Source organism: Oncorhynchus masou, chromosome 1 (assembly GCF_036934945.1).
Source record: "Oncorhynchus masou masou isolate Uvic2021 chromosome 1, UVic_Omas_1.1, whole genome shotgun sequence".
Taxonomy (NCBI): Eukaryota; Metazoa; Chordata; class Actinopteri; order Salmoniformes; family Salmonidae; genus Oncorhynchus; species Oncorhynchus masou.
The window spans coordinates 44,418,404-44,443,326 of NC_088212.1; the positions used below are offsets into that span (position 1 = coordinate 44,418,404).

The 24,923-nt window shown below is 44.7% G+C and overlaps 1 protein-coding gene across 3 annotated transcripts in view; it reads left to right on the plus strand.

The window, feature by feature from the left end:
• Positions 1-24,923, plus strand: part of LOC135545045 (calmodulin-regulated spectrin-associated protein 1-B-like) — a 40,012-nt gene that overhangs the window by 12,633 nt on the left and 2,456 nt on the right. Inside the window, exons 3-17 of one of the 3 annotated variants that reach the window (XM_064972701.1) lie at positions 852-1,114; positions 8,767-8,928; positions 9,100-9,180; positions 11,215-11,356; positions 11,661-11,800; positions 12,049-12,142; positions 12,887-13,064; positions 15,079-15,176; positions 15,419-15,497; positions 15,692-18,029; positions 21,265-21,401; positions 22,237-22,487; positions 22,816-22,918; positions 23,066-23,178; positions 23,363-23,481. In XM_064972701.1, coding sequence (XP_064828773.1) covers positions 852-1,114; positions 8,767-8,928; positions 9,100-9,180; positions 11,215-11,356; positions 11,661-11,800; positions 12,049-12,142; positions 12,887-13,064; positions 15,079-15,176; positions 15,419-15,497; positions 15,692-18,029; positions 21,265-21,401; positions 22,237-22,487; positions 22,816-22,918; positions 23,066-23,178; positions 23,363-23,481 — 4,298 coding nt within the window. The other 2 variants (XM_064972706.1, XM_064972711.1) reach the window with 2 other exon arrangements.

Below are 24,923 nucleotides of genomic sequence, written 5' to 3' on the forward strand. Positions count from 1 at the left end.
CAAGAGGAAGGCATTGATGCTATGGACTGGCCCGCCCGTTCCCCAGACCTGAATCCAATTGAGCACATCTGGCACATCATGTCTCGCTCCATCCACCAACGTCACGTTGCACCACAGACTGTCCAGGAGTTGGCGGATGCTTTAGTCCAGGTCTGGGAGGAGATCCCTCAGGAGACCATCCGCCACCTCATCAGGAGCATGCCCAGGCGTGGAGGCCACACACACTACTGGGCCTCATTTTGACTTGTTTTAAGGACATTACATCAAAGTTGGATCAGCCTGTAGTGTGATTTCCACTTTAATTTTGAGTGTGACTCCAAATCCAGACCTCCATGGTTTGATAAATTTGATTTTCATTGATAATTTTTGCGTGATTTTTGTTGTCAGCACATTCAGCCATGTAAAGAACAAAGTATTTAATAAGAATATTTCATTCAGATCTAGGATGTGTTATTTTAGTGTTCCCTTTATTTTTTTGAGCAGTGTATTTTTACAGAGTGAGCAGTTGCAGTTGTCACATTCCCTTTCATTGTTGAAAGGTTTGATATTCCCTAAGAAGCTTAATACTACAGAGACACTTGTGGAGTTTTCAAAGTAAAAAGTTAATTATTTCACATTTGGCTATCCATGAAACATTCGACTCTTGTGTATATAGCCCTATGCATCTTAGTCATCACAGCAGTGTTTCCCCTAGATTATTCCTGAAGTAGGCAAAGGGCTGCGCACACCAAAATATTCCATTGAAACCAATAGCAACCAAATATTTTCATGCAGGTTGCCATACAAATAGATGGAAGAATTGGGAACCCAACCAGTCTGTTACATAACTAACCATGCCTCTTCCCCTCCAGACCACATCCCAGAGGACCTGCGGGACCCATTCTACACAGACCAGTATGAGCAAGAGCACATCAAGCCCCCTGTCCTCCACCTGCTGCTGTCCTGTGAGCTCTACTGCCGTGTGTGTGCCCTCATCCTAAAGACGGACCAGGCCGCCTCGCTGCAGTCACACCTGTCAGTTATCCAGGCCCTGAGCCGTAAAGGGATCTACGTCATGGAGAGTGATGACACGCCAGTCACAGAGGCCGACCTCGCCTGTGTGCCCATCAAAATGGTGAGTGGTAGAGAATGGGTAGTGTGTGTAGGAAGGGTGAAATAGGCCTACTGTTCAGAAGGTAATGGCAGCATCTCAATAGTCTTAAAGGTCGACTTTGGGCATGAAGAACAGTCCAACTCGGCCTCCTTTTGGAATTTTCAAACCAGAAATGGGGTTTTCTTTTGGTGGTTTATCGACGTGTCATTCTAGTCATTAGCACCGCGACTGACGTAGTAGTGCACAATAACTGTTCCAGCATGTGTTGATGTCATTTCTCAGGATTTGTTTTTGGACGGGATCTGTTTTGATCGGTAAGAAATTGCACTTCTGTAGCAAAAAATCTTATGCATCCATTTTTTTTTTAGACAATATAATTACATTTCATGGTATAATGGTGCGTTTGTCAGTTATTTTTTGCATTTTTGCCCAATGTCGACCTTTTAAGTGGTTCAAGTATTTCTCATTGTCTCCTCTCCTTAATCTGCACTGAAAACATTGGAGAGAGAAAAGCAATATGGTGGATGCCTCACATGAGTACAGATTATGGACAAGAAGCGATTGAGATGCACCCAATGGCCTCTTCATCACAGACTAGGAGCTCCCTGTTTGGGGCGTGGGGACTTATTTGGTAGGCGATCCATGTTGTTTGTGGGTGTCTTTGCCAGAGGCTGCTCATGATTTGTGGGCGAGAGAAGTTGTTCAAATGAATTAGCCCCTGTGCAAAAACGGATATAAATCAAGTCAGAAAAGCACACACTGCCTTTCTGCTGGTGCAGTGTTGCATTTTTAACATGGCCAAGGATGAGCGAAGTCAACAACCTCCGACTTGTGTTTGGTAAATCTTTGTGTAGGTACACTGCCCTTTTATTTAGACGTCAAGCTGGCCAAGGCAATGTGAGGGAGAGGGAATGGAGTTTGGAAATGTTACAGGGGCCAGTATAGCCTGTATCAGTATCCCTTCCTGCTGTAGGCCTTCTCTTATCTCTTCTGATTTATCCAATGAAAGTAGCCATTGTTCTCTTCTCTCTATCAAACGATGGCATCTCTCTACAGCCCTAAGCCTCTAACAGTGGAATACCTCATCTACTAGGTCTTGGCAAACAGCCTTTGACCTCTAGTCTTGCCTTTGACCTCTAGTCTTTTGTTGTTGACAGTAACTTTCTCATCATAACATTCCGGCTTACAGTAATATACATGTTCTTCTTTTGTTTAACCTATTTAATTAGTTCCAGACCATTTGGCTGCTTCCTTATCTTTAGCTACCTTGGTGATTTAAAGTCATTGCCTATTCCTTGTACATTCACAACAAAGCTTTTGGCCCATTCTGATTCTTTAGGTCATTGTGAAGTGAACACTGATTCAGTTGATCTCGTTTGATAATAATTTTCTCACAGCTGGATGGAGAAAGGCTAACAGGCCTCTCCATGGTGAGAGGAGAGAGCAGTGTTGAGTTAGGCCTAATATGAGCTAAATGACCCAGTGGGGTTCCATCTGTCCTTCACTACCTTTTCCACTCTACTGTAGTGTACTCTTGTCCCTAACAGGACCATTTTCCATGTTGACTAGTCAATATGGAAAGTCTGGTGCAGCAGTTGCATAATGATTTATTGAACATTTTAGGGCTCTATTCTGTCTCCATTAGCTCATGTAGCCTAGTTCTCATGAAGCACAAAGCTTCTCCTTTATGACTTTAAAATATGTGACTGGTATTTTTTTATTGGGCTTGTACTTCTCTGAGGTCTCGATTTAATTCCTGAGATGGCACAGGAAGGTGAATGTTTTGACACGAGTCAGCCTGTAGATGTCTATCAGGTCAGGAAACACAGATTTGGACTACTGACCCATAGCAACAACTCCAACTAGCTTTGTGGAATGAACACCACTACCCTCCATGCATGTTATGTTGAATTGAATACATTACACCAGTATTTCATAAGAGATCCAATAATATGTTTCACTGAAAGCACTTAGAGTACCAACACCGGTGTTTGGCAGCGTTTAAACATTCTATACTGTCATTGTCACGGAGACAGACACACGTTGTAGCTGAGGCAGCTTCGTTCTGGTGCGTGACTAGTCAAGTGTGTGTCTCTAAGTCTAGGTTGATAATCCAACCAAGGTGCTATGTGAGCAACCAGACACACATGCTTAGGAAAGTCTGAAATCCTCCTGACCAGAGAGAACTGCTGGTCTTTGATAGACTAGGCAGGTCTGTGTAAGGGTTGAGAACCCCCCTGGTTGCTGAGTTGGCAAGGAGGTGTTTCCATGGCAACACCAGTGTTCTTCCGCGACTCCTCATGTGCAGCCCCTGGGCTCTCGTGTGTGAGGAGGCTGAAGAAATTTAGCTTGGCCCCACAGACCCTCGCTTCTACAGATTTACCATTGAGAGTCGAGGTTGGCCGATTTAATTAGGGCCGATTTCAAGTTTTCATAACAATCGCTAATCTGCATTTTTGGACACCGATCATGGCCGATTACATTGCACTCCACGAGGAGACTGCGTGGCAGGCTGACTACCTGTTATGCGAGTGTAGCAAGGAGCCAAGGTAAGGTTCTAGCTAGCATGAAACGTATCTAATAAAAAACAATCAATCTTAATTAACATAAACACTAGTTGGTTGATGATATTACATGTTTATCTAGCTTGTCCTGTGTTGCATATAATCGATGCAGTGGCTGTTAATTTATCATTGAATCACAGCCTACTTCACCAAACGGGTGATTTAACAAGCGCATTCGCGAAAAAAGCACTGCCGTTGCACCAATGTGTACCTAACCATAAACATCAACGCCTTCGTTAAAATCAATACACAAGTATACATTTTTAAACATGCATGTTTAGTTTATATTGCCTGCTAACATGAATTTCTTTTAACTAGGGAAATTGTGTCACTTCTCTTGCGTTCTGTGCAACAGAGTCAGGGTATATGCAGCAGTTTGGGCCACCTGGCTCATTGCAAACTGTGTGAAGACTATTTCTTCCTAACAAAGACTGCCAACTTTGCCAAATGGGGGATGATTTAACAAAAGCACAATCGTTGCCCGAATGTACCTAACCATAAACATCAATGGCATTCTTAAAATCAATACATAGAAGTATATATATTTAAACCTGCATATTTAGTTAAAAGACATTTTTGTTAGCAGACAATATTAAACTAGGTAAATGGTGTCACTTCTCTTGCGTTCATTGCACGCAGAGTCAGGGAATTTGCAACAGTTTGGGCCGCCTGGCCCGTTGCAAACTAATTTGCCAGAATTTTACATAATTATGACATAACATTGAAGGTTGTGCAATTTAACAGCAATATTTAGACTGATGGATGCCATCCGTTAGATAAAATTCGAACGGTTCCTTATTTCACTGAAAGAATAAACGTTTTGTTTTCGAAATTATGGTTTCCGGATTTGACCATATTAATGACCTAAGGCTCGTATTTCTGTGTGTTACGTTATAATTAAGTCTATGATTTGATAGAGCAGTCTGACTGAGCGGTGGTAGGCAGCAGGCTCGTAAGTATTCATTCAAACAGCACTTTTGTGTGCGTTTGCCAGCCGCTCTTCCCTTGTGCATCAAGCATTGAGCTGTTTATGACTTCAAGCCTATCAATTCCCGAGATTGGGCTGGTGTAACCGATGTGAAATGGCTAGCTAGTTAGCGTTTCAATCGGTGACGTCACTCGCTCTGAGACCTTGACGTAGTTGTTCCCCTTGCTCTGCAAGGGCCATGGCTTTTCTGGAGCGATGGGTAACGATGCTTCGAGGGTGGCTGTTGTCAATGTGTTCCTGGTTCGAGCCCAGATAGGGGCGAGGAGAGGGACGGAAGCTATACTGTTACACTGGCAATACTAAATTGCCTATAAGAACATCCAATAGTCTAAGGTTAATGAAATACAAACGGTATAGAGAGAAATAGTCCTATAATTCCTGTAATAACTACAACCTAAAACGTCTTGCCTGGGAATATTGATGACTCATGTTAAAAGGAACCACCAGCTATCATATGTTCCGATGTTCTGAGCAAGGAACTGAAACGTTAGCTTTTTTACATTGCACATATTGCACTTTTACTTTCTTCTCCAACACTTTGTTTTTGCATTATTTAAACCAAATTGAGCATGTTTCATTATTTATTTAAGGCTAAGTTAAAATAAGTGTTCATTCGGTATTGTTGTAATTGTCATTATTACAAAGAAAACAAAGAAGAAAAACATTGTGCGATTTAATCGGTATCGGCTTTTTTTTGGTCCTCCAATAATCGGTATCGGATACCTCTAATTGGTTGACCTCTACTTGAGAGCGTCACGACTGACATTTGGACCAGCGATGTCAGCCCCATGAGCATGCAGAGTCTGACGGTACAGTGGGTCGACAAGGATTTTGTACTGAGGAAAGCTGTATTGCATGCTCAAGAATGTGCTGGTTCTCATATCGCTGCTGCGATTTCAATGGCATTTGAGAATATGTTTGAAACATGAACACACTTCTACCGCCATTTGAACAACTGACTCGAGAAATAAGCACAACTGCATCTGCAGCAGACGCGATACCCTCTGTCATGGCATTGAAACTCCTGCTCAAGAAAAAATGCAAACAGACCGTCGGGTTAACTTGGAAAAGTACTGTACCAGAGGCTGGGAGAACAAGCCAGTCAGTGGCATTCTCTCTGAGCCTCTTTACTGTGCCGCCACCTTGCCCGCTACTTCAATGCAGACAAGAAACAGTGTTTACGTGAAATGTTAGACACAGCTGGACAAGATGTAAACGGACAGTGATAGTGCGCAATGAGGAAGAGAGGCCATGGACAGACAGAGCTGAAACTTCCCTGCTTGACATGGATGATGAAATCCTGGTTGAGACTGAACAAAAGAACAATGAAACCGCACAGCAAGTAAGTGAAAGATAGGTTTTGATTATGTTTACTAGTAATGGGGTCATGTGTAAATGCTAACAAATAACTTTTTGGTTTGTGTGTTAACTGCACAAGAATGCTTGAGGCTGCTTTTTTGGGGGCGGGCAAAGAAAATATCAGATATCTGTATCGGCCAAAAATGTCATACCACTGCATCCCTAGCGATAGCAAATGTGTAAGCGACAATTCAAATTAGATAGAGAGCGATACCTGCTCAGTGCTCTGCCTCCTGTTTGACTCCTGCTGCCTAGCAGCTGGGGCTAATAAAACAGCAGTGCACCATTTCCTGGGTCTACTCTGACGGGTTGGAGGAAGTGCATTGTCTTAGTGAGGGGGGGAGAGAGACGGGAGACTTGAAAGTCAGCTTGGGGCAATATAACAGTAGTAGTTCATCCATACTCTCCTGGGTTCCTTTCTTTCAGACAGGTCTGGGGAAGGGGATTGTTGGTTTTGTGTGTGTCTGGCGTATTCATTGTCTCCTAACACTAGCACATGACAGTTAGGCTATGCTGTTTTTGCTAGTATTATTATTTGACTCAATATTTTCTATGTTTAGAAACAGGGTCCTGATGATGAATCAATAACATTGTAGTTACTCAAATACTTAACTGATTGACAGGGAAAAGAAGGAAGCCTGTACAGAAATATTCCAAAACATACCTCCTTTTTGCAACAAGGCACTAAAGTAGTACTGCACTTTTTGTTCTGAATACACAGTATTGTTTGGGGCAAATACAAAACATTACCGAGTACCATGCTCCATTATTGTTAAATAAAATCACATTTCAGACATGGAATGCAACGCAATGTGTTTCACAGGAAAAACAAATAAAGAAAATAAAAACAAATGTACTACACAACAAACAAAATAATAATAAACTGAACGACCCAAAAAATGTAGAATAACCACCAAGACTTCCTAGAGCTGGCCGCCCGGCAAAACTGAGCAATCGGGGGAGAATGGCCCAAGAACCCGATGGTCACTGACAGAGTTCCTTTGTGGAGATGGGAAACTTTCCAGAAGGACAACCATCTCTGCAGCACTCGACCAATCAAGCCTTTATGGTAGAGTGGCCAGACGGAAGCCACTCCTCCAGTAAAAGGCACATGACAGCCGGCTTTGAGTTTGCCAAAAGGCACCTAAAGGACTCTGACCATGAGAAACATTATTCTCGGGTCTGATGAAACCAAGATTGAACTCATTGGCCTGAAAGACAAGCGTCATGCCTGGAGGAAACCAGGTACTGCTCATCGCCTGGCCTATACCATCCCTATGGTGACTAGTCAGGATCGAGGGAAAGATGAACAGAGCAAAGTACAGAGATCCTTGATGATAACCTATACCAGAGCACTTAGGACCTCAGACAGGGGCGATGGTTTACCTTACCAACAGGACAATGACCTCAAGCACACAGCCAAGGTAACGCAGGCATGACTTCGGGACAAGTCTCTGAATGTCCTCGAGTGGCTCAGCCAGAGCCTTAACCTCTCTGGAGAGACTTGAAAATAGCTGTGCAGCGACGCTCCCCATCCAACTTGAGAGCTTGAGAGGAATGGGAGAAACTCCCCAAATACAGGTGTGCCAAGCTTGTAGCATCATACCCAAGAAGACTCGAGGCTGTAATCTCTGCCATAGGTGCTTCAACAAAGTACTGAGCAAAGGGTCTGAATGCTTACATTACCAGTCAAAAGTTTGGACACTTACTCATTCAAGTTTTTTTTTTTTTTTTTTTTTTTTTTTTTTTTTTTTTTTTTTTTTTACATTGTAGAATAATAGTGAAGACCTACTACTAAATTACACTCACTACTAAAGGACACCAATAAGAAGTGCAATGGACATTAGACCGGTGAAATGTGTCCAAATTTGAGATTTTTGGTTCTCACCGTCGTGTCTTTGAGACGCAGAGATCATCCTTTCACCTACTCTGCATGTGCGTTTCCCACCGTGAAGCATGTAGGAGGTGTGATGGTGTGGGGGGTGTTTTGCTGGTGTCACTGTCAGTTATTCATTTAGAATTCAAGACACACTTAACCAACATGACTACCACAGCTTTCTGCAGTGATAGCCAAAACAAGATTTGATAGTGTTAGTGGGACAATCATTTGTTTTTCCAACAGGACAATGACCCAACACACCTCCGGGCTGTGTAAGGGCTATTTGACCAAGAAGGAGAGTGATGGAGTCCTGCATCAGATGATCTGGCCTCCACAATCACCTGACCTCAATCCAATTGAGATGGTTTGGGATGAGTTGGACCGCAGAGTGAAGGAAAAACAAGTGCTCAGCATATGTGGGAATTCCTTCAAGACTATTGGAAAAGCAATCCAGGTGAAGCTGGTTGATTGAATGTAAAACGTGTGTAAAGCTGTCATCAAGGCAAATGGTGGCTACTTTGAAGAATCTGAAATTATAAAATATATTTTTATTTAACACGTTTTTGGTTATTATGTGGTTCCACACAGAGTGCCCTGTGCCCAAAGTCGATGCCCCGACTTTGGAGTGACGTGATTGTTGTTCTGGCTCGTCCTGCCCCCACACAATGCCAACATACCCATGATTGATCAATACCCTACTGTTTTCTGAACTGACCTATCCCATGATTGATCAATAACATGGTGTTTTCGGAACCGACCTACACCTATGTATCCCTCGCTCCCACTCCATCTACCAGAGTTCCCACATGCCCCTACGATGACCTACCTTTACACAGTGTGTGTGTTTTCTGATCTAATCTGTGCCATCGTTTCCCTCCTCCAGAGTGCCCACATGCCGATGGTTGATGCCCTGATGATGGCCTACACGGTGGAGATGATCAGCATAGAGAAGGTGGTGGCCTGCGTTAAACGCTTCTCCACCTTCAGCGCCTCCAAGGAGCTGCCCTTTGACCTGGAGGACGCCATGGTATTCTGGATCAACAAGGTATGGTGGGGAATACACAAACATGTATTTACCACACACACAATATTACAGGAGTGGAGGTGTCTGTCTGTGTGTTTTAACGTACAGGTTCTTATTTTAGTTGTCTATCAGCAAGAGACATTCAGAAAATAGCACTTTAAGAACTAAGAGTGAATGTTGCTTTTGTTGCAGGTGAACCTGAAGATGAGGGAGATCACAGAGAGAGAGCTTAAAGTCAAGCATCACCCGCTGGAGTCTCCCAATCACCAGAAGGTAAGGCTGGAGCAGCACAGCGCTCTCATGGCACTGCCATAGATAGACAAGGAAACTGAAGCGCTGGAGCCAAAATGGCTCCCATGGAGCTTGCTGCTCTTGATGCATCATCAGTCTCTATACTGCAGTCTATACATCCAGGACACATTCCAAGAATAATTGCTGTTGTAAAACCAATTTAGTTGTATTTTTGCAGGTTAGTCTCATCGACCATATCTATTTTTCAAGAAAGACCTGGTTCAAGTCAACATAGCTCTTTGTCTACTGCCATTTGGGGTTGAACCCTGATTGACCTCTGTTCTCTTAACCCTTAACCTGGAAGCAGATCCAATCCTGTCTGACCTTTGACCTTTCTGCTCCTATTCTTCCTGTCTGTCTCCTCCCTCCTCCCCCTCCCCTCTCTCCTGCTACTTGGATAGTCTCCCTCCAAATGGTATTGGAAACTAGTACCTGTAAGTTGGCTGCTAATAGTCCCCCCTCTCCTCCCTTTTGCACGCATAGTTCTGTGTCTATGTGCACACGCACCACACCACCATGGCTCATCCAAGCCCTTTCTGTGCTGCTTGTAGCCAGTGAGTCAGCCAGCCAGTGGGAGAAGGCTGGTGTTTTTGGTTATTCCATTTTTTTTAGTTGAGAATGTCACACACTTGTCGAGTCTGGTGGTTTTGGATATTTGGTGACAATGTATATTTTGGGTGAACAATGTTTTTTTGCCTTTCATTTCAAGCTGCTGCAAACTGTGGAGTCATAATGGCGTGTGGACGAGAGAAAGATGTGTGTGTGTGTGTGTGTGTGTGTGTGTGAGTAAAGGAAAAACAGAAAATGTTTAAGTGTCTTGAGTGAGCGAGAGCCATGTATCCATCGCTCAGTCCTTGCTTTCCTTTGCTCATGCGCTGAGATATTGATGCCATTTCCACCTGTGCCCACAACCTTTACCATGCCCACCCCTCCTATGCTCTCTCTGTCTGCTGTACCCATGTGGTCTCTCCCTGGCCTCTCACGGTGTCTCTCTGCTCTGCCCGCGGTCTCCTTCGTACACTCTGCTGTCTGTGCGACTCAGTCTGATTTCATGCACGCCCTGGCCCACTGCATGCTGGAGCCAGAGGAGCTGGAGCTCTCCACAGTGGTAGTACACCTGCAGCAGTCCTCCTTACTGTAGATGTCCCTGCCTCCCTAGAGATCTGGAACCTTCTAGTTGATCTTTTTCTGACATGTCACTCTAGTTAGGCCTAACCATGTAGAATTAGCTACTTCCCAATTAAATATTAGTGTGTTGTTTTTATGGTAGTTACACTTGAATAATTGAAGATTTGTATATTCAGATTGCAGGATGAGTTATTTTATTTGCTACTACTGTGGCCAAGTTGTGATTAGACTGGGAGGCCTATGGATTGAGATCCATTTAGTATCTCTTATCACAAAATCATTCTGTAGGCCTTGTATTTGGTTGATGGTTGGAGTTTAGTTTGATTAATCATTAAGTTAATGTGGTTCAGCTAGTCCTGGCCAGTAAACTAGAGCATTGATGAATACAATAGGCTAGTTCAGTTAATTTTTTTATTTTTTACACCACACAGTTAGCCAGCAGAAGTGGGCCAGTGATTCCCATGTGACCCTCTTCTGTATGCTAGTGGCCTGGTTTGACTATGGGGACCGTAACACCGCATTCACAGAGAGGTTTGTGAGGGTTGGTGGCAGACCAACCATGGCACAATGTCACACTCTATGAAGGACCACTCCACCCATCTCCACCCTCACACAGACAGATTGGGGCTTATTAAGGGAGTGCCACTGAATGAATTCCGATAGAAATGCATTGTCTAGACCGGACATGATTCTGTTTTATTCAATAGTGAACCGTGTCTGCCTTTGTCATTACATTCCTATCTACTCTTGTCATTATATTTCTATCTGCAACCTTATTAACATTGCCGTCCACTGAATAAGCCCTAGGCTGTATGGTAGGACTATAATAACTCAGAGGGGCTCAAGCCATAGAGTTGGGCTGACTCTCTCCCTCCCCCTGGTGGTCAGGTACGGTACCGCAGGGAGCACACGTCAGGGCGCCAGTTGCCCTTCTTCCCCCTACTGGAGGACCTGATGAGGGATGTGTGTGATGGAGCCGCGCTCCTCACCGTGGTCCACTACTACTGCCCCAACCTCATGAAGCTTGACGGTAGGACATGGACGCCTTCCCACTCAACAAACTTCGGCTAATCATTAGATATGTTGAATGACTTTGATGGGACGAGGAAGCCTATGCAATTTGATTCCCTAGTTAGGCCTAGTTAGAAGGCCTTGATTGAACTAAGCAATCACGAATGTCTTTCATTTGATTTCTAATTGAAATAGACCACGGCAAACTAGTGTTCTCTTACTGTAGTACGTTGAGTTGTGTAATCCTGTGCTCCTATGTGATATCTAAGCAGCAGGTCTTTCAGCTCCATCCTGACCCTTTTGACCTGTGTGTCTCCTATCAGATATATGCCTGAAGGAGGTGACCTCCATAGCTGACAGTCTGTATAACATCCAGCTGCTCAAGGAGTTTGCCAACGAGTATCTCAACAAGAGCTTTTACCTAACAATAGAAGATATGCTCTACTCTCCACTGGTGCTCAAGGTAAATATTCCATATATTAGCGTTTATGAGCTGTTGCATGTACCAAACTACTTCTGGGATATGATACCATACTCACAACAGTACTCTGCTAGCCCACAAAATATTGGTTGTTAGGGCGACAGTACCTAATCTCTCATGGGAGAAAGGCAATGTCATTGTGCGAGGCTAAGCTAGCCACGGATAGCTAGCTGCCAGGGCATTAGGCTATATGTCTGTTGTCTAACATGTTCCCTATTCTCTCCCTGCAGCACAATGTGATGGTGTTCATTGCGGAGTTCTTCTGGTGGTTTGAGACGGTCAAGCCAGAGTTTGTCCAACCCAGGACTGAGGAGTTCAAAGATGGTGAGCATCATCTGCTCTGCATCTGGTTCAGTTGGGGATTGGTTGGGTGTGTCTGCTGTAACCAATAAGCTTGATCGTGCAAGGGAGCTACCTAGCTAGCAAGTTGGCAAACCAAACGCATAGCTGGAGCACTGAGCTTGAGATCATTTATTTGGCACATCTTAAGTGGTGAACCTATATTTTTAATCAGTGGTGTAGCACGCACCCCTTGAGCTTCAGGGGGCCCCAAATCCTATATCCATCTTATCTATCTATCTCTATGATATTGAGAATCATACCATCGGTATTTCAAAATACCCCATTATACGGTGTACCGCCAAAGCCTAGTTGAGATATGGTGGTGTACTGTGCAGTATGTTGTATTTGTATGCGCAGGGAGGGTAGTGCCAAATGGGTGGATCAACTAAAGCTGTTGAACTTGTAAGACAAGGAAGAACAGTATTAATGGTTTCTTACTTATTGAAAATGATTTGGTTAAACTGAAGTGTCAATGGTCTTTAAAAAAACTGTAATTCCCATAGCTTTTCATTGCACATTTGTAGGTAATCCCCTTGGAATTTTCAATAGTCTGTTATGTACGTTGACTTGCAGATTTTGCTGATCTTAACAGAATACATTTAGACAGAACATGACTGGGAATGAAAATATGCAGCTGCAGTTTCAATGAGACAATTTATAATATTCTCCACTCCTTACCCACCCACCTCTGTTTTGATTGATGCCTCTCCCCTCCTCTCACAACAGCCCGAGCCATGGCTCAGCCGAAGAGTGCCCGCCCCTCAGTGCCCATCTCCAACGCCACCAAGCGTAGCTTCCAGGTGACCCCTGGCATCACCGAGGCCTCTCTGTCTGTCTCTGCCCAGAGCAGCCCTGATGTCTCCAACAGGTACTTCCTGCACCCTGCTGAAGACTCTGACCCTCTGTAAGTCTCTCCTTCCTCTCTCTCCACCCTTCTCATTTCATATTTCATCAACCTGTGTTTCCCATATAGCTATCTTGGAAAATATTACATTGTTTCCTCTCACCTTGCACATGCATTTGCTGGCCCTTCTAATTTTTGCCCTCACTTTCTCCACTGTGTTTATCGATATTAGTTCATTTATGTTCCACCATCATTCCAGCCTTGAAGAAAACATATTGCGTGTGAACATTGTGTATCGTGTTTGCTGGTTGAACTGTGGGAGGGTAAAAGATTAGGATTAAAGGGACAGTAGGTCAGATAAACAAAGACTATAGAGTCAACTGACTGATGGGTTGATTATCTGTGTGGAGAGTGAGTGGTTATGGGGTGTCTCTTCCTGATGTCTGTTTACTTTTAGTGTAAGAAGAGCTGTTTGAAAGGGGAGCCTGAAATTTCAGCCTGTTTTGGCGGGATGGAGTTTTGGCTATCCATGGTGACATCACCATGCAGTAAATTAGTTAATAGACCAATAAGAGAGTTCTAAAACTCTTTGCTAATAACAGCTCATTTTAAGTTTTCCCCTTCCCACTCAGACCACCCCCAGACAGTCCTAGCAACATTTTTGCCTAAGAAATTGTCCTTTAAGACATCTTTTGACCATTTTAATTGAAAACAATCACAGTAAGGTACTTAATTGTTACCCAGAAATGATTTTATATTGAGATAAAACCGTTGCATTGGACCTTTAAAAATGTGAGCAATAAGAGACAGCTAAACCGATAATGTTCAAGGGAATGTGGGTCAATCTGCTTTACCGAAGGTGTAAGAGGGGCTAATCCCTTAAACTGTCCGTGTACTTAAGACCTCAATGAATTCACATAGTCTAGGGAAGGATATACAGTGCCTTTGGAAAGTATTCAGACCCCTTGACCTTTTCCACATTGTTACATTACAGCCTTATTCTAAATTGAGGGGAAAAATAATTTAATCAATCTACACACAATACCCCATAATAACAAAGCAAAAGACAGGTTTAGAAATGTTTGCAAATAATTACAAATAAACTGAAATCACATTTTATATAAGTATTCAGACCCTTTACTCAGTACTTTGTTGAAGCACCTTTGTCAGCTATTACAGCCTTGAGTATTCTTGGGTGATGCAACAAGCACACCTGTATTTGGGGAGTTAATCCCTCTCTGCAGATCCTCTCAAGCTCTGTCAGGTTGGATGGGGAGCGTCACTGCATGCACAGATATTTTCAGGTCTCTCCAGAGATATTAGATCGGGTTCAAGGCCGGGCTCTGGCTGGGTCACTCAAGGACATTCAGAGACTTGTCCCAAAGCCACGCCTGCGTTGTCTTGGCTGTGTGCTTCGGATCGTTGTCCTGTTGGAAGGTGAACCTTCACCTCTGTCTGAGGCCCCGAGCGCTCTGGAGAAGGTTTTCATTAAGGATCTCTCTGTACTTTGCTCCATTCTTTGGCTTCCGTCTGGCCACTCTACCATAAGCGCCTGATTGGTGGAGTGCTGAGGAGATGGTTGTCCTTCTGGAAGATTCTCCCATCTCCACAGAAGAACTCTGGAGCTCTGTCAGTGACCATCGGGTTCTTGGTCACCTCCCTGACAAGGCCCTTCTCCCCCGATTGCTCAGTTTGGCCAGGCGGCCAGCTCTGAATCATGTCAAATCAATTGAATTTACCACAGGTGGACTCCAATTACGTTGTAGAAACATCTCAAGGATGATCAATGGAAACAGGATGCACCTGAGCTCAATTTTGAGTCTCATAGCAAAGGGTCTGAATACTTCGATTTATCATTATGGGGTATTGTATGTAAATTGATGAGGGATTTTTTAAAATCAATTTTAGAACAAGTCTGTAACAAAACAAAATGTGGAAAATGTCAATAGGTCTAAATACTTTCCGAATGCACTGTAATCCTGCAGAAATATAATTTTAGCAGTACAGCAGCAGACAACATCCAAAGACTGACTAGGTAGGTAATCGAAATGGTTTGTGTGCGTGTGATTCACAGTACTAAAGGAGGTCCTGCTGCAGCCTTCAGCACCTCCCACCCACTCCTCCCTCTGAGGCAGAGACAACAGAAGCAGCAACAGGGAGAGGATGGATCGGGTGAGGGCACCACACGACACACCACCACAGCTACCATTTACCATAGAAGACAATCCAAAACCATCCATAGGCACATTTTAGAAATTACATTTATACTTTGGTTATACTGATGGTTTTCTCTAGTTGTGTAGCTTTGTGTTGTAGTGGAATAATACTACAGCGCACATTTCAATATCAGATGGCTTTTCTATTGTGTATTATAAGGTAGCTGTATGGTCAATGTTTTGTCTGTGTGTGTCTAGGAATTAGAAACCGCTCCAACTCCTTGGAGAACAGACAGCCGCGAGGTTCAGTGCAGGCCTGGCCTGACAAGAGACAGAGGTATAGTGTGACAATAACACCTTTCTTAATTAATAATACATATGTTTATCAGAATCGGGGGATCTCCGATTTTGATTATTTTGTTTAACTCCGGAGAACCTGATTTCTTATCCTTTACAAACTTTGTTTCGAATGTTGTGCTGATCACATTTCATGATGTATGGTGTCTCACTCTTTCTTTCTTCCCCCTCCAGGCCAATGTCAACGCTCAACCCGTACACGTTTGGTATCTCAGCCACTGACAGCGACGCTGATATAGCCTCTGGGGACAGTGTGAGTCTGGCCCGTTCCATCAGTAAAGACAGCCTGGCCTCTAACGTCGCCAACCTCACCCCCAAACACCAGGGTCTCACCCCCCAGGGCCACACCCTGATCGGACCCGCCCAGGTAGGCCGCGCCCCAGTCAGCCCTGCACCCCGCCGAGTCAACGGCCACGGCCTGCTGGGAAACGTCAACATGGAGGAGGAGGAGGAGGAGCAGCTTGTGTCGGTGATGAGGACTGAAGCATCAACAGCTCTCCCCTGCGAGGCGACGCAGCCAACTGCTGGGGCCAGGCCCAAGGATAGCTTTTACTTAGAACCACTGATGCCTGCTGTGTTGAAATCGGCAAAAGAGAAGTCTGTATGCCTGAATAAGGAGGAGGAGAGTGGAGAGGTGGGGCGATCGTGGGGAGCGGGGTCCATCCGGAGAGTAGAGGGGGTACCTGGACTCGTGGCGTCGGCCAGGAGAAAAATTCCCACCAGCCTAAATCGGACCTCTACTCCCACTTCTAGTGGGGAGTTTGCCGTGTCTGCTGAAGCTTCATTGGCTGGGCCACCCCAGGGACAAGGAGCCTGTAAAAACCTGGTCACCAGGAGTGTGGACCCCTCCTCCAGAGAGCCACCTGGGGGCTTCTACCTCCACTCTGACAGTGACAACCAGAATCCTGGTCAGGACCTAGAGCCAGACCTGGACGAGGCTGATGAGGAGGACCTGGATGAAGCTCTCACCACCAAGGACCCAACCAGGCCTAGGAAGGCCTTCGATGAGGAGGAAGAGTCAGCCAAGCTGCAGGAGGACCTGAAGGAGAAAGAGGACAAGGATAAAGGGGATGATGGTGGTAGTGGACGCTCCAGCCCCTGTCTCAGCACCCACTCCCAGGCCAGCAGCCTGGCCAGCGGCAGCATACGCATGACCAGCTTCGCTGAACGCAAGGCCCAGCAGCGCTTTGGCAGCAACCATGACTTGCGACCCAGCGCATCCAGCTCCCAAAGGACCACCCCAGACGGCTCCGAGTGCAGCGGGCCCCTGTCTCTGCCCACCTCCTGGAGGCTGAAGAGGGACCAGAGCCCCTCCTCGCCCCTGGGGGGGCGGGGGGACGGTGGCACCAACTTGTTGGCTTCTGAGCTGGTCCAGCTCCACATGCAGCTGGAGGAGAAGAGGAAGGCCATCGAGCACCAGAAGAAGAAGATGGAGGTGCTGTCAGCCAGACATAGACAGAAGCTGGGCAAGGCTGCCTTTCTGCACATCGTGAAGAAGGGCAAGAGCGACACCCTGCCCCACCCGCTCAAACCAGACTACAACTCCAAAGAGGATCTCAAAGGGGACAAAGGGGGGAGCTCGAAAGATGACTCGTGCCTGGACGCACTGAGAGTGGCCAAAGAGACAGGGTCTGCCACCTCGCCAGTCCCAGATGCCTTAGAGATGGTGGAAAGGAAGTGCAGCGGTAGCACCGGTCTGCTGCTGGACGAAGAACTGGACCTGAACGAATGTAACCGCTCCATTGAGATGCTGAATGATGCCATCGGCAGCATCCAGCAGCAGATGATGCAGCTGTCCCTCCAGCAGGACCTGCTGATGAAACAGAATGTACAGTCCCCTCCCGGCCCCCCTCCTCCCAACGACAAGACCAGCGGCTCTGAACCAAAAGCCCAATCTGCCGCCCACTTTGTGGAGATGGGCAGCGGCGCACCAACCACCGGTACCGCACCAACCAGGAAACCCCCCAAACTGACCTCGGCCAGAGGCCCAAGGTCGAAGCCGTCTGAGCTGAAGCTGGTCAAGGAGCACGGGCGGCAGGGCCTTACCTCCAGCAGGGCAATCACGCCCACCCACAGCCTGGAGACCCTGCCCCACTTGAGGCAGTTCCCCGGGGGCAGGTCCCCCAGGGCAGACCCCCCTGACACCAGAACCCCCTCTGTTGGTGGAGAGACAATTGGTGTGCAGGACAAGCCTGGACGGAGCGCCACCTTTAGGCTCAACGATGAGGCTAACCTGCGCACAATTGCCCGTATCGACCCGGTAAATGTCACCCCAGAAGTGTCCTTTGAGTGCCTGTCCAGTACCTTGAGGGAGGGGGAGCTGAATTCCTCGGACAGCTCTGGGAAGGAGAACGTCCCCTTGGAGGAGGTGTCATGGAGCAAAGCCCCCCTGATAGAGGTGGACCTGTCAGACCTGAAGGACCCAGAGGAGATGGAGGGAGACTGTGGTCAAAACAGCACCATGGATGGGGAAGACGGAGAACAGAAGGCTGGCCTGGGATTCTTCTTCAAGGTGTGTGTGTGTGGTTTTCTATCAGAACAATTTACGTGTGTGGTTTTCTGTACAGTTTTTCTGTACATTTGAGGAATTTACCGGACGTCCATATGCGTTCAGATCTGAGAGAATGAAAACTCTTACTTGGCCAAATTATCCATATTTATGTGTCCTTAACAGCCTATAACAAATGACAAAAACACTAGGCTTTGCTATGTTTCGATGTGTATGAAATGCAAAACGCTATAGCCCTTATTGTTTTTTTTTACTTTTCTAAAATAATGATTGTCCACCTCACGGTTCAGCTGTCTGAGATTTGAGCACTGAATGCATCAGGGCGTGCGGCCTATAGGCTTAGCGGTACACTGTATGATATTAATATTTAAAATATAGAAAGGAAGAAAAGCTTAGGCCTTGTTCCAGAGAGATAGAGATATGCTGGCGGCATGCTACATCACCAACGTTAATTTCTTTATCCTTGTCAGCTAGGCTACTGTGTCTGCTATAGAGATGAAGACGTACAGAAGGAGGCTAATTACTTCATTTTTTTTATCTGAATATTTTTTTAAATAAAAATGATCATTATGTTGTTAGATTATAAGTTCAACTGAGTAACTCTGGTGCCTTCATATCATAGGCCTGCAGTAGCTAAAGCATAGCTTAATTTAGCCAATGAAAATGTCTCAACAGAATGAAACAAAACATGCCAATTAATACCCTACAAAAGCTTAGGGATGTTCTTAAGCGCGATGCAACACAGAGTGCCTGGACACAGTCCTATTGGCCATATATCACGAACCCCAGAGGTGCCTTAATGCTATTATAAACTGGTTACCAATGTAATTGGAGCAGTCAAAATAAATGTTTTGTCATACCGATGGTATATGGTTTGATATACCACAGCTTTCAGCCAATCAGCATTCGGGGCTCGATCCACCCAGTTTATAATAAGTGATGTACAATAATAATGATCAAAGCAATGATTTTACTTTCACCCAGGATGCAACTATTTTTACCCTGTAATGTTAAAACAAAATCGGACAACCCTATAGAAGAATAGTTTACATATTTACCTAGTCGGGTGTTCTATGCGAGATAAATTTTATTCTCGAGGCGCTTTCAAGGTGAGAGCCATAGGGAGGGAAACATGTATTCTGATAAGCAGTCAACACAACAAAAATTCTGAACACAATTGCTGGAAAACCCATGTTTGTTTATATATTTGTTTTTTTTATTGTTATTAATTTTTTTCTTTGTAATTTTCCCCCATGTTTCTCCCCAATTTCGGGATATCCAATTTCTAGTTACGATCTTGTCTCATCGCTGCAACTCGGGAGAGGTGAAGGTCGAGACATGCGTCCTTCGAAATATGATCTGCCAATCCACGCTGCTTCTTAACACACTGCTCGCTTAACCCGGGAGCCAGCCGTACCAATTTTTACGGAGGAAACACTGTTTGACTGAACCCAGCCTGCAGGCGGAGTCGCTAGAGTGCGATGAGCCAACGAAAGCCTCCCCTAACCTGGATGGCCAATTGGCGAATTGGCCAATTGTGCACCTCCCTCTGTATAGGGAATAAACCCCTGGCTGTAGTTGCGCCTCAGCAATGCGATGCAGTGCCTTAGACTGCTGCGTTGCTCGGGAGGCCCACCACAAATGTATTTTGCAAACAGTTTTGGCCTTTAACGGTGGGGGTCCCAATTTGTCCATTGCTACCACGTTTATTACTCTACTTCAATTGTGCGCGTTGCATCGTTTTACAAATGCATTTACAACCAGACTTTCAAGCATGGTTTAGGCGCAGCTGCGCAACACAGAGCTTAGTGGGGACATGGTGTCTTAAAAGGGCGATGGCATACTTTCATTATAGAAACATATTTTTTTGTTTGTTAATTTATTTATTATAAATATAATCAGGATGTTGTGTCTAATGGGGTAAATGTTGATAGGCTGAATCCTGGGATTTGTCCATGTAAATTGTATAGCCACTATGTTGCATCAGTTGGGCTACAGGCAATTGTGATTTGCGCATCGAATGATATAGACCATTCATAGGTTATTATTTAATTTAACCTTTATTTAACTAGGAAAGTCAGTTAAGTACAAATTGTTATTTACAGTGACAGCCTAGAACAGTGGGTTAACTGCCTTTTTTTCAGGGGCAGAACGACAGATTTTTACCTTGTCAGCTCGGGGATTTGATCCAGCAAGCTTTTGGTTACTGGCCCAACGCTCTAACCATTAGGCTACCTGCCGTTATCTACATGGTCCAATGTGTAAAAATCATTTAAAATTTCCAATGCAGCTGTTTTATCTCAATATCAAATAATTTCTGGGTAACAATTTAAGTACCTTGTAATAGTTTTCCATTAAAATTGACAAAAATAGCTTAACTATTACATACAAATCACAGGAAACAATGTATTTTGACTGCACTGGACCTTTTTAAAATACTTTTTGCATTTTCACTAAAGGCAAACTTTTTCTTTTTTTCCCCCTCCAGCTTTCATTTTACTTCAATGAAAAAGGCCTCCATCTTCACAATAGCAGTAGGCAACTGGATTCAGCCGCGGACCGATTTAAAAAAAATAAATACAACATTTGTCCGAGCGGGTGGTCGGGGGGGCAAATATAATAATTTTTAAGCTGCAAATTGACCATAACTAAGCCTAAAAAATAGATTGTATTTGAACATAATTTCATATCTTGAATTACATGAGACATGATCACATACAGTATGGCTCTTGGGAGCAGATTTCCCCAAAAAATGGTGTTGCTAAATTATTGTGGGCCAAGGCTTCTCTCACTAGATCTTTCTCTCAGCAGAAGGTGCACGTAAGGCAGCGCACAAGGAGTGCGGGAATGGTGCTGTAGCACGAAATCACGTTGTATGATTGGTAGCCTAATTGGGAGATTGTTTTTCTCCCGGCCAGGCTACAATTTCTTTTTTTATTATTGGCCAAAAGCCGGCAATTTACCGGCTAACTGTGTGTGTGTGTCATAAAGTGGACAAGATATAGGGCCTATTCTCATCTTTTGGGTGGTCGAATGTCTAGGACAGGGAAAGGTATTACATAATTTTTATAGTACAACATTTTCCGGGAAGGAATAATATAAAATTCTACATTTTACTGAATAAATGAAGCAAGAGACGAGGGAGGAGACACAGGCAAATTGTTTGTGGCGTAAATCAAGTTTTATTGAATGTCATTGAGTAAAATGCTACGAGTAAGTGTGTTGTATTGTGCCACAGGATGAACAGAAGGCGGAGGATGAGCTGGCTAAGAAGAGGGCAGCGTTTCTCGTAAGGCAGCAGAAGAAGGCTGAGGATGCCCGGTTACGCAAACTACAGCTGGAGGCAGAGACTGAACAAAAGCGGGAAGAGTCCAGGTAACAAACATGACGTCTTTACAACCAAATTAAAACTATGTCTGCTAGGTAAGTCATAATGCTCAGGTAGGATAAGACTGTTTTAAGCACTAGCTTAAAAAACACCAAAGCCCTCCCACAATAGCGTGTGTTAGCGGTATAGTGACAAGTTTTGCACACCTGTGTATTTGCTCTTTCCACCTCAAATGTAGTGCGTACGGCCCAGTACATCACTGGGGCCAAGCTTCCTGCCATCCAGGACCTCTATACCAGGCAGTGTCAGAGGAAGGCCCCAAACAATGTCAGACTCCAGTCACCCATGTCATAGACTGTTCTCTCTGCTACCGCAAGGCGAGCGGTACCGGAGCACCAAGTCTAGGTCCAAAAGGCTCCTTATCAGCTTCTACCCCCAAGCCTTAAGACTGCTGAACAATTAATCAAATGGCCACCTGGACTATTTACGTTGACCCACTACCTACATGTACAAATTACCTCGACTAACCTGTTACCTCGACTAATTACTTACCAAATTACCTCGACTAACCTGTACCCCTGCACATTGATGTATATAGCCTCGTTATTGTTATTTTATTGTTACTTTTTATTTTTTACTTTATTTACGAAATAAACTAAACTATTTCTTGAACTGCTTTGCTGGTTAAGGGCTTTTAAGTAAGCATTTCACGGTAAGGTCTACACCTATTGTATTCGGAGCATGTGAAAAATAACATTTGATTTGAAATGTTCATTCATAGAAAAACACAGAAAATGGCAGTATTGTCCCTCCTCCGTCCTCTTCCGTGTTGTCTTTTCAAATACTGCAGTTGTTGAGCCTGTGGTCTGTCTCTCCCCCTAGGCGGAAGGCGGAGGAGGACCGGATGAGGAAGGAGGAGGAGAAGGCCCGTAGGGAGCTGATCAAGGAGCAGTACCTGAGGAGGAAGCAGCAGGAGCTGATGGAGGAGCAGGGCCTTGGCAGCCCAGCCAAGCCCAAGACCCCCAAGACCAAGCCTAAGAAACCCAGTCACCAAACTCACAGACCCAAGTCTGCGTTCAGCAGAGAGGAGTCATCCAGCGACACCTTCTCTTCCAAGTGCTCTTCATCTACACGTAATAACCACCACACTTTTGTTCATCTTACTTGGCATGGGGTTAATAACTCCTGTCCCAGAGGGCTACAGTGTGTGCAGACTTTTGTTCCAGTCCTGCACTAATACATCTCATTCAGCTGTGCTCGGAGAAAAAAAAACCTGTTAACACTGTGGTTCTCTGGAACCAGGATTGGTTGACTTCCTTGGTCCAGGTCAGTTTCATGTCTCCCAATTCCCTTTGAGAAAATATTGCAGATTTTGAAGTCATGCGTTTCTGTGTGGGGATAGGAGTGTAATAGGAAGAGTTCGCTATACTAACATGGAATCTATATTTTGGTGCTCTGTAGCTGACAACCTGAGCAGTGCCCAGTCAGGCTCCAGTCTGTCCCTGGCCTCTGCTGCCACCACTGAGGCAGACAGCGTTAACTCTGGAGGAGCAGGATCCCATCGGTAAGTGCCCCAAAATATGTAGCTGGGTGCTTGTGTAAGAATTTTGGTTTGGGTGTAATTGATGTCAGTGTTTTCTACCTCTCGTGTGCCATTTTTAAACTTTTTTTTTTTTTATCGTCATCCGTGTGCTCTGCTATCCGTTGCCAGTGGTGAGTCTGAGTCTTTCCCAGGCCTGAGTCGAAACGCCAGTCGAAACACTGAGAGAGACTGGGACAACGGCTCCACTGCATCTTCAATCAACTCTATGGCAGAATACACTGGTCAGTACACGTGAAAGTCAGTCTCTTGTCATACTGGGAAACAGTCTTTCCCATAATGTTCCAATAATATTCCCGTAACAGCCCTACAATGTTCCCATAAAACCATTGCTCTGCTCACGTTCTCCTCGTCTCTATTAATGTTAGCATTTGATGCTAAGGCTTGTTGTTCCACTGTGTCCCTCAGGTCCCAAGCTGTTCAAGGAGCCCAGTTCCAAGTCCAATAAGCCCATCATCTTCAACGCTATCTCTCACTGCTGCCTGGCTGGCAAGGTCAATGAACCCCAGAAGAACACCCTCCTAGAGGTAAAGCTTTACCTAACTGTGAAATGCTATTAACGTTCACTCCAGAGCAAATGGTCACGCGCACACAGGTGAGCCATCATTTCACTGTTACGATGGATATGGATATTCAAGATAATTTACTGATTTAAATTACTGGAATAATTGATCTAATTTTAATTAATTTGGTTATCCTATCCAAATTCATCTGAGGGGCACCATTTAAGGGTTTTGCTATAAAGACCCCTTGAATTAACACTATCAGTAGTTATTAACTGTTATACCATTGTAATCCTATATCGACAGTAGTCATAATCAAGAGTCAATTTACTATATTTTCATTCTGAACGGTCATCAAGCTCTGACTTCAAGAATCGAATTGCTCCTTAGGGACTTCAATGCAACAGATATATACATCAAAGTTGTATTGCTAGACTCAAATGGATTGAAAATTAAGGTTGGTACAGTTGTCTTAATAGACACAAGATACAAAGGGAGTGCAGTACAATCACTGAAGTAGGAAACTCTACAGCTTTGTTTCAGGCTTATGTACTCACAGGCAAATGTGATGACACTTGAACAGGACTTTGGAGAATTGGACATTTAGTTATTTGTGAAAACAGGAGAAGTGAAAGCGGCTCCATCAGTAAAGTTTCACGGCTGTGAAACTATAGGCTCCCCAATCAGGGGTATACCGGCCCGGTTACAGGTTAACACCTGCTGTGGGCAGCGCTAGCACAGTATTGGTTATTAATTCAGACAAACAGTCTTACAATAATCAATCACTGCCACGTCTACACACACAGCGTCACCCAAAGGGAAATGAAATGCAATGTATTTCCATGTATTTTTAGCTGAGTGTCACCTGGTTCAGTTGGATTTCTGTTATGACCGAGAGGAAACAGGAAAAAGGTCAGTGGTCCTGGCATTGGAGTTTGCAGCCGAAGAAGCTTCTTCTCTCGTCGGAGCTCTTTCTTTCTCAGTCCTCAATTCCATTCGGTCCAAAGAGAGAACGTTTAAGGCACTCTGGGGCAGTAGAATGTTTGGGGGCAGTAGAATGTTTGGGTCCTCATTGGGAGAGAGAGAAACTCAGCGGTTCGTTGTGAGTGAGCAGATTGTGTCCAGCCAAGTTCCTCTCAGGAGATGCACAATCCAACTCTGACAGAGGTGGCCAAGTCAAAGTTGCGTTAGTTTCTCGAGGAGATGGATCATTGCCTCTAAGGCGTGGCCGCACCTCACGAAGAGCTGATCTAATTTCTGTTTAGTGAGTCCTCTCACTTATAGGGATACTCGCGGAAGACGGGCTCTCATGGTCGGATAGAGTGACATGGGAACTCATATCTCAGAATTTTCACTAGATAAACCTGAGATTTCCTTATAAGTGTTCACAGAATGGTATGTAAATGTGTTTATACAAGAAAAACTATCTCTTGGATGAAGTACATACAGTAGTCCACCCCCTCACA